General features: G+C 42.0%; 1 protein-coding gene across 1 annotated transcript in view; it reads left to right on the forward strand.

The window, feature by feature from the left end:
• Positions 1–9194, forward strand: part of SMIM14 (small integral membrane protein 14) — a 25528-nt gene extending 16334 nt beyond the window's left edge. The window contains exons 3-4 of the mRNA XM_009879295.1: positions 7868–8016; positions 8585–9194. Coding sequence (XP_009877597.1) covers positions 7868–8016; positions 8585–8617 — 182 coding nt within the window. The 3' untranslated portion in view covers positions 8618–9194. The remainder of the gene's footprint in view (positions 1–7867; positions 8017–8584) is intronic.
• The last annotated feature ends 1102 nt before the right edge of the window (positions 9195–10296 follow it).

Consider the following 10296-nt stretch of genomic DNA (forward strand, 5'->3'; position numbering starts at 1 on the left):
GCTGGAAAGGTGCCCAATGGAAAAGAACCTGGGGGTGCTGATCGACAGCCAACTGAAGATGAGCCAGCAGTGTGCCCAGGAGGCTGAGAAGGCCAAGAGCATCCTGGCCTTCCTTAGAAATGGTGTGGTCAGCAGGACGAGGGAAGTGATTGTCCCCCTTTACTCAGCACTGGTGAGTCTGCACTTTGAATGCTCTGTTCAGTTTTGGGCCCCTCCTGACAAGAAAGACACTGAGGTGCTGGAGCATGTCCAAAGAAGGTCAGTGAAGCTGGTGAAGGGTCTAGAGTACAAGTCTTAAAAAGAAGCCGCTGAAGGAACTGGGGTTATTTAGCCTGGAGAAAAGGAGGCTGAGGAGAGACATCACTGTAGTGAGGTGGGTGCTCGTCTCTTCTCCCAAGTAACAAGCAGTAAGAGGAGAGAAAATGGTCTCAGGTTGCACCAGAGGAGGTTTAGATTGGATATTAGGAAAAAAATCTTCGTCCGAAGGGTTGTTAAGCACAGGGTGCTCAGAGAAATGGTTGAGTCACCATCCGTGGAGGTATTTAAAAGACGTGTTGATGTGGTGCTTAGGGATGTGGTTTAGTCATGGGTTTGGCATTGCTAGGTTAAGAGTTGAACTCAATGATCCTAAAGGTTTTTTCCAAGTTAAATAATTCTATGATTAGCCTCCAGATAGGATGAAATCAGTTTTTTCTGATGGAGAAAATTTGGAGGGGGCTTTATTTGTCCTGCTTACAGTCACAGCAGTCTAACCAGTGAAGGCTGAATATTCAGCACAGACCCCCCACAAGTACACATGTTCATCACTGGGGCTGAGCGACTTACTGTCAATTCTGTGCACGCTCTGTTTCACTGCGAGGGAGAGGAGATTCCCTGCCAGCTCTGACTGGTAAGTTGACATACACAGTGACTGCATTTCTCTGTGACTTGGCAGCTGTGCAGTTAATGAAGCAGAGTACTGATGCATGCACTTCCTTGAAATCTGCTGTGAAATACTTTCCCAAAAAAACCCCTCTCCCAAACAGTAAGCATTGCTAGGACAGTCAAACATTACCAGTGTCTGCAGGGAAGCATAACTGTGCAGAGGTTATGCACTAATGTAGGCTTGCCCCGAGGCACTCCCTTTACACTTTCCGAGGTCTAGAGGGAACATTGCCAAATGCTTATAAATAAAAATGAATCAGATCCGTTTTTTCTGTATTGCTTTACCAATTGAGCGTATGAACTCACTCAATTAGCTTCCATCAGTACTACTGTAGTGCTCTGAGGGAGCAGGGAGCACCTGAGCAGTGTTCCTGGAAGCGGGAGATGCTGGTGCCTGTGTCTTCCACAGGTCTAGGAGCAGTGCACTCAGGGTTTCCAAGATCTTGGGGAGAGGACATGCCTTCGTTCGCTCTCAGGTTTCTCCCTCGTCACTCCCCAGTAGAACCTGTTCAGAGATGGGCATCTAGCTTGGACTTGCGCTGTGCCTTCCCAGTGTGAAACAGTCGCAAATTCATTGCCCTGCTGGGCTGAAGGGGAAAGGCTGTGAGCTTTCCCAGATGATCCCTGGATAAAAGAGTAGGGCGCACGTTTTTTCTTCTCCCACATCTTAGACTTCTATGTGTGATGTTAGTGTTTTTTGAAAATCACAGGCATCTAGGACAGGGAGAGAGGCAGAAGACAGGAGAGAGAGTATTTTCTGTATTAGAAGGAGGCACAGACAGGCTGTGCAGCTTTGTGAGCTTTAGTCCGCAGTCAAAACCAAGCGATGGTAGGTCATTCTCACTCAAGCCTTGGAAGTCTTGGCTCATCAATATTCATGAAGCTCTTAGACTAAAGTCTGTATAAATGAGTAAGTCCTGTTATGCAGGGACACAGAACTTTTCCAGATGACTTTCATGATACCAAGTTATATTACAGTGAGGATATGAATGGTTTGTGGCAAATAGCTTTCCATTCTGAAAGAGGTCTTTGCAATAACTATCTGTGCAGATGCGAGCAATTTGGCAGCAATTGTTCCAAACCAGTGGTTTCTTTCAAGAACCAAAGAAAAAAAAAGAAAAAATTGCAGAGTAAATCCTTTCCTACATTATTATATTGCCTTAAATTTAGTTCCAGCAAAGGTATTTTTCTGCTGATGCAATGACACTGACTGCCTGTCTATCAGATTATTTTGTGATGCTTCTTTGATTCTGTGCTTGGGACAGCATAAGCTCTGTAAGACTCCCAGGAGTCAAAAGCAAAACCAGATTTGAGAGATGTTTTCAGAGTCAGATTGAAACAATTTTGGGCCAGTCTTCTGTCCATTGCTTCATCCTATTCTGATGAGCTACACCACGATGAGCTTATTTTTAAGGTGGGTCTCCTCTTCCGTAGGTCCCACAGCTTCATTTCCTGTTACTTGCTGACTTCGATTTCTCATTTCAAGACCTCGATGTGAAGAAGCTTGTTTCACTCCCACCCATTTGCTCATTCCCAGGATATGGTCTTCCTTCTGGAAGCGCAGCTGGGAATGTTGTCACACAGATTCTTAAGTCGCAAGGTTGTGGAATAACTGATGAAATGTATGTGGTTTTGTTTTGGGAAACGTCAGGGCTGTGGTTCAGCCAGTGTCACAGCAGCGTCACGCGTTGTGCTGTTGCTACCAGCTGGAAGTTCTCAGAAACACCCTGCATTGATTCTTCCTGAGCGCACTTTGTTTTCTCAACCCTTGATTTCAGATCTTTTCTAGGTCTTTGGAGCCAGATCAAAGCAGTAGCACCAAGGCTCCCTCATTCACATTTTGTGTTATTAGCTCTAAATTCTTCTTTATGGTTTTTGGCACCATTATATTGTAGTGACTACCCTGCAGAGTCTCCTGCCAGGGTCAAGACCAGCACTTTCGAATTTGTACTCCTGCGTCCAGGAGGATGTGAGCACTGCTTCAGAGAGCTTTTGGGCACTCTTCTTGGTGGCAGTTCCTCTGCTGATTTTCTGTCAGAATATCTGCTATGACAGTAAAGCATGTGTCAGAGTCTGATGACTATTCCCTACATTTCAGTGGGTGCCTTGGAGGAAAAAAAGGCTGCAAGTTTTGAATATGCAACACATGTAATATTCTGTTGGGATTGTTTATGCTCAGCAAATCAGATCTTACAGTTTCCCTTGAAACGAGGAATAAGAATGATGGTTCTTTTCTGAATTCTATTTAATGCAAGAGGAGCAGGGAAGATTTCTCTGAAGTGTGTGGCAATTGCAACATCAGCGGTTCCTCCAGCCCAGGGAGGATCCCAGCTGGTGCTGAGCTGCTCTGATGGCTCATGGCCCTTCGCAGTCAGCCTTCCGTGTCAAAGGAAATGAGAGGGCGCCGCCTGAGCTTTTTGTCTGTGTTCTACCAATTCCCAGATGTTGTGACCTGAATTTACCACATTCGTATTTTCAACACTGTTCTCAGTGCTCCACTAGCTTGTAAGATGGCAGAAATGACTGTCTCAGATGTTGTCTACTCCACTTCCAAATGTTTATGTATTTTAAAATGAATGCATATCTGTGATTCATCTTGAGTTGTACTCATCAAGGGGAATCACAACAGCCTAACCTCACGGCATGAAATGTCTGCCAACTCTTCCCTCCCTTTTCTGGTAATTCCTTTCTCCTCTCCTCTCCTCGAGTCCTTTTTGGCTTTCTTCAGTTGCCTTATTCCTGCCTTTGAGAGTGTCAGCTTGCAGGGATTATCAGCTGAAAGTCCCACAGGCTTTTCATCTTTTCTGATGATGCATCTGTAAGATACCTCTCTTCACACAGTTTTCTGCCTTTCTTTTACGGAGCAGGCAAAGTTAACAGTGTGAAAGGAAGCAGGCGTAAGCCAGAGAGCATGCTTTTGCCTTTCCACATGCAGGTGTTATACAGTAAAATGCTGAAGGTCCAAAAGGAATTATCTGTACTGTGAAAGGGCAGAAAAAAAGCACTACGTGGAATATACTTTTACAGTATATCTTTCCTCTTTTTCTCTAGAGTACCACCTCACACTGAATGAAAAATATCACTTTAAGAGGAGAAATAAGTTCATGTAAGGAGTATTTAACAAGGGCATTTATTAATTTTAATAAGATTTCAGTTACACAATCAGGAGGTGATTGACCTGTAATCTTTAGAAATTATTTTTACCAAACTCATGATTTTAGTACCTTTGACTGCCTTCTAGCAGAACATTAAATGAGGTGGCAAACAGCTGTCACAGAAGACTTTTTTTTTTTTCCCCTTCCCATTTCTGAGAGAAGACTAGTTTACGTGGCTGAGTCTTGTTTCTTTAGGAAAAAGCAAACTAAAGAACTCTCTCATATGTGGAGTGATTCACTGTAGTCATTAGCTCCCATGGTAGTTCGTCCCACAATTTCAGACCAGCTCCTCATAAAGCTTTCTCCAGCACAGAGATAATTCAGCCATGGTGTAAAAAAAATCCCAGGTAACCACCTAGGGCAGAACTGCTCACAGGTTTCATTCAGAAGTGCATGGATATAGAGATATGCTGAGCCCAGGGGACCAGATACTCTGAAAAGACCTTGGTTCGGACTCGGAGTCATGTGCACGAGTCGGTTAGAGACACTTAAGTTTCATGTCACTCAGTGACATAGGAATATGTGCTGCTATCTTCCGTGCTCGTTGGTGTCTCTCAGGCACTGAAGGTTAATTACCATTCATTATCTGCAAAAATATTGATTATAGTTAAGGAAGCACTGTGGCTGTGATCTCTTAAAAATAAGATTTTTTTTCTTCAACCCATGAACATAAATTCCATCCCACGTAGTTTCAACTTCACTCAACTGCTCCTTATCCGTAAGCTGGTCTTATCTGATTATTTTGTGTTCTTAGTGATGGAGGTCTCTGTAGTAAAAGATTGTTAGTCTTCTACCTATTATTGCTTCAGTAGCTGAAACAGCTTCTTGTCTGTTCTCAGTTTGGGATGCAAAGCTTTGAGAAGTGTGATTCACTCCAGCTATGTGAGATTTTGCTTAACCTCATTTCTTTATGTTAAGAGATTAAAGTAGCAGATTCTTATTAAAACACATGGTCATTTCTGAGAGATTTGGGTTTAACAGTTCTTGAATAGTGTAAACACTGTTGTGGCTGTTTTAGTATCTGGCATGCTCTGAGTAGGGCCGAGCTGCAGTAGATCAGGTATTGTCTTGCCTAACTTAGTTTAGAACATGTTTCAGCATATTTGGTTCCTTCTAAACCTTATTATTTTGCAGGCTGAAAGAAAGTGTGTCTTGCAGGAACACCTGTGGTTTCCCTCTCTTGTTCCTTCTGCTCCCTTCCTTGACCTGTAGCGTGAGCTGACCTAGCAGCATTTACTTACCCAAACCCCTGGAGTAGTTTACTTACCCCACCTCTTGTTTAACCACAGACCCAAAGTCCAGCCTAACAGGTGATCTGAATTTTCAGTGTTCTACTGAACATACACGCCAAAACAGGTGCCTAAGGCTGTCTTACGTGCTGCTGAAGGTACTCGCAGGGTGACTATTACTGCTGTCTCAAAGCCCCAAAATAATGCAGTTGTTCTTTTCATGCCAAACTATATGCAAATTTACTGGACTGCATATATAGAGGTCATCCAAGATTTAAAATATTGATATATGTTGTTGATAACAGTATCTTCCCTCAGCACAATTGCAGGTCTAAACTCTTACCTGCACAATTTCATATGCTTACTGAATTAAAGATACGCTAGAGTTGAATTAATTAAAGGCTGTAGCATCCTCATTTATTTTCTTTGCACTATACCTTCTCCTCGTATACAGTGCCCTTTATTCACTCAAATCTCCCAAAGAATTGTCACTTGTTATTGTATATACTTCTGATCATAAAATTCCTCTACATCAGCAACTTCTCATGTTTTGAAATGTCTATATTTTGGATATTTAAAAGGCAAGAGCTGCATGGCAGTTTCATTTGCTCATAGAAGTTAACGGTGGTGTTTGTGCTTTGAGATGCATGAACTTTTTCAACACCTTTTTTTTTTCCTGTGACATTGTTGCATGCATGTGATGTCAGTAAAGGACATCAGTCCAACCTCCCTAGCTTGTGAAGTCTTACTCACAGAACAGCGGTGCAGTGAATGGCGTAGCTGTAAGCTGCCCCACAGTGCCCCTCTGCTGTGTCCTAGCTGTGCTGCGAACAAACCATTTTCATAGCAGAGCCTCAGTTAAAAATGCTACCCAGGGACAGTGATCACAGAATCACAGAATTGTTGAGGCTGGAAAAGACCCCTGAGATCATCCAGTCCAGCCTATGACCCAACCCCACCACATGGGCCAGAGCATGGCACTAAGGGCCACATCCAGCCTCTCCTTAAACACCTCCAGGGACGGTGACGCCAGCCCTTCCCTGGGCAGTGCATCCCAGTGCCTGAGCACCCTCTCCATGAGGAAATGCTTCCTGAGATCCAACCTAAACCTGCCCTGAGGCAGCCTCAGGCCGTGTGTCCCCGGGTCCTGTCACTGGTTGCCCGGGAGAAGAGCCCGACCCCCACCTGACTGCACCCTCCCTTCAGGCAGTTGTAGAGAGTGATAAGGTCCCCTCTGAGTCTCCTCTTCTCCAGGCTGAACACCCCCAGCTCCCTCAGCCTCTCCTCACAGGACTTTCCCTCCAGTCCCTTCCCCAGCCTCGTTGCTCTCCTCTGGACCCGCTCCAGCAGGTTCTTTGGTATCAGCATTAACCTTCAAAGGAGATGACTCCAGCCGCTCCCAGGATGTAAGTTATCTAGCAAATGTTAAATAAGAACTTCCAGCTGATACTGAATCCAGACTTGACTCCATGAGATGATCCAAACGAGTGGAGACAGCTGAAGAATCTGACAGATGTAAGAGTTGCTGTGGAATAAGGTACTCAGTAATAAAACAGAGCAGCTCTGCTCTTTCTGAAGGTTATAGCTTTGTATTAATTGATCATCTAGATCATTAATGAAGATGTTAGGTCTTTAGATACTACTGTTAATGGAGCCATGTAGGTACCATAGGTAATTATGTCAATTTACACTACAGCTGTCATGGTTTGATTATCTGAAATTATGTTTCAGATAAAAGAAGTTGTTGCTTTCAAATGTACCGGTTTTCACAAGAGTTCCTCGATCCAAAAACACTAACCAGCCATCTCCAGTCTGAGGGGATCTTCTCAGTTTTATTTCCATGCTTTGATGTCTCAGCTATTCTGTATGGAAATTACATGTAAAATTTTGATATTATATTCCTGGGCTTCACTTTTTTGTGTATCTCCAGCATTTTTTCCCCTCCTGACGGATACATTGTCCTTGGTGCTGTCAGAAACGCGGCATGACCTGAATGAGTCATAGAGATCTGGCATATTGACCCAAATACTTGTTCAGGCAAACTCTCAATAAATAACTTAGAGTAGCCAACAAAATTATAACCATTAACTTGCTTCCTTCTTGCTAGAATTAGTATATTCTCTGTGCGAGGCCTAGCAACGGAGTCTAAGCTTTCATCTCTCTAGTCTTATTCTTGTACTTATTTGAGGCAAAAACCAAACACCAACATACAGATGGGAGTGTTTCCCACACAAATATATTTTGCATCCAGTTTGATTTCTTAAAGACAAAGTGTTTATCATCTCCAGTTCATTAGGAGTTAATGGTCATTTGGAGTTAACTCTGAGAATTCCAGTGAAATCTTATGAAATAAATTCTTGTTTCAAAGAGGTAAGAAATGTGATAAAAAACCAGTATGACACTAACTAAAAATTGTCCCAAAGCCAAAAGAAAGGACTAATCAGAAAACTCATCTGAAAAAATATTTATTTTCTGGGACTTACACTGCATTTTTGTTTACATTTTTGGGAGAGAACTGCTGTCACTCTGTGTTGTAACTCGAATTTTCCTTGTCTGTAGTGCCAGGACCAAATTCCTCCAGTGACAACTGCATCAGTTTTCCCATGATAATGATGGCCTGGGTGGTGATTGCACTTGTTTTGTTCTTACTGAGACCTAGTAATCTGAGGGGATCCAGCACAGCCGGAAAGCCAACCAGCCCCCATAATGTAAGTGCACCTTCAAGTGCCCTGCAGAGAGACTCTAGCTTAAATGTATTTTATTTTAATCCAGGCTGTCTCACAGTCATTTTTTCCTTACATTTCTTCCCTCTGTATTTTCTTGGAACTCCATTAAAAATGAAAATGAATAAAACCAAAGTGAAAGTAGAATCACGAAGGCCAAGTGTGAGGCCTGCTGTGGGATGGACCAGGCACAAGTGACTAAGGATGGGTCGTAATGTCCTCTGGACACTGGCTGTCCCCCGTTGGAACCACCTCCCGCTTTCTTATGTACAAGAGGAAAATCACAGCTTTAAGAGAAGTCAGTAAACAAAACTACAGCATGAAACTAGGAAGGTGATCTTTGTCCTAGATGTGGGATCTTGGAAGAATTCCTATTGATGCAGGCAATGCTGTTGATCTTTGATGTTCATTTTCTCTGAATATTGAAAGAGATAGTGAAAGATCGTAAAAGAAAGCTCAGTGAGTTCTGAATTATTTTTTTGCTCCTATGTGAAATGTTGTTTCTAACCCTGTACATTTTTTTTTTCTTTCCTTTCGTCCCACCTTCCCCTAGGGACAAGAACCACCAGCACCACCAGTGGACTAGAGCGTCCAGTATTGGAAAAGTTCAACAGTGAAAACCTTGCACGACCAAATGAACGAAACGACCAGATTACTCCTAAACCCTGTTCAATACTGTTTTCTTTTCTCATTTATATAGAGTAAAATTATCATTCAGCAGTTATCTTCAGGACTACTTTTAGCAACTTCAATTTTAAGTTAATTTTTGCTTTGTATGTTATTACAATTCCTAGCAGATTGTAATTTGAATAATGATGAGGCATTGCAGGGGGTTTTTGATTGTTACTGTTACTGTGGACATTCCACTCAGGCTCTTTCTGTTACAATGATCTTATTTCCTTGCAGTGATTTCTGATACGCATTGAAAAAAAGAAAATCCCTGTGCATCTATAATAACGGAAGGTTACTGACCTTTCTTCAGATTAATCCATATTTTTTCTCCAGTATGCTTTTAAGAGTTACATTATGGTTGCAACTATTATAGCTTAGTTATGTGGTGAAAAGTTGAAATTATTTTATATATGCCCTGGGTTCAGAGCAGCTTTTAGTCTGGTCTTTGGACCACTAACATGGTTTTCAGGGTTGTTGGCAAAAGCATGGATTGCCCACTAGAATTATACTCTGTGTGTGTGTGTGTGTGTGCGCGCGCGCACGTAAGTGAATGTGATAATTGCCACCGTCAAAGCTTTGACATATATATTGGGAACTTTACACCGAAGATTATACCACCAAAAAAATAATTTAATCTTGTTCATTAAAAACTAAAAGGTATTCCAAAAATGGATTTGTTTACTTACAGACTTTATGAAAAGAGAAATTTAGTGAGAAGACCTTGGTAGAATTTTCTCTTCTGGTATAGTCTTTCAGTAATCGGTATCAACAAGCTTTTGGGCATGATATAATGTCTATTGGACAGGATGAAATCATACCAAGAGGATACCGAGGTTACCAACTTTTGGCATAGAGCATATACTGAGTATTCAGGTTTTTTTCACCTGTATGTTATCAACAATTCTTAACATTTCATCCTTATCTACTGGTTGTAATTGTAGAATAACAAACTTGCAGGTGACTACATACAGCATGTCTTTTCCCTCTAATATTTGTGTGTGTGGTGTGTTGATGTGTGCGTATGTGTGGCTGTGCACGTACCTGTGCACGTCTCCCATTGTAGCAAATGGGAATTACTTTTTTATGTACATTAATTTAAGAACATTTTAAAGATGTACAGAAAAGCAACACTGTATATTTTTCTTGATCAATTTGAAAAATTGATGAGAATAGTTGTTAAGAACGTTTTTTTGTTACCGACATGAAGCTTCTTTCCATAAAGGTCAGTAGAACAGACATACAGGAATTCAAAGCCTTACTCTACAAACCTTCCTTTCATGAGGACTTTAGTTGAGGAGCTGAAGGGACTGATTGTTAAGATGCGTAAAGGTTTGTGTTAACGGGCTCTAACAAAAATCTCACATCAGATCCCGTGGTTGACACACGCAGAGTTTTCCTCCTCAGGGTAGATGGCGAGCCAGCTAAGCCTCCTTGTAAAGGTACAGCGTAGACCTGAAGAAAGGCTTCTGTAATTTGAAGTAATTGCCCTTTGAATTTCTGTGTAATAGTGTGCTCCCAAGCATAGGAACACGTGTAAAGAAAATTTTAAAATTTTAAAAATAATAGTTAAGAAGATTGGGCCGAGTGCTCTCA

Source organism: Apaloderma vittatum, unplaced genomic scaffold (assembly GCF_000703405.1).
Source record: "Apaloderma vittatum isolate BGI_N311 unplaced genomic scaffold, ASM70340v1 scaffold7752, whole genome shotgun sequence".
Classification (NCBI taxonomy): domain Eukaryota; kingdom Metazoa; phylum Chordata; class Aves; order Trogoniformes; family Trogonidae; genus Apaloderma; species Apaloderma vittatum.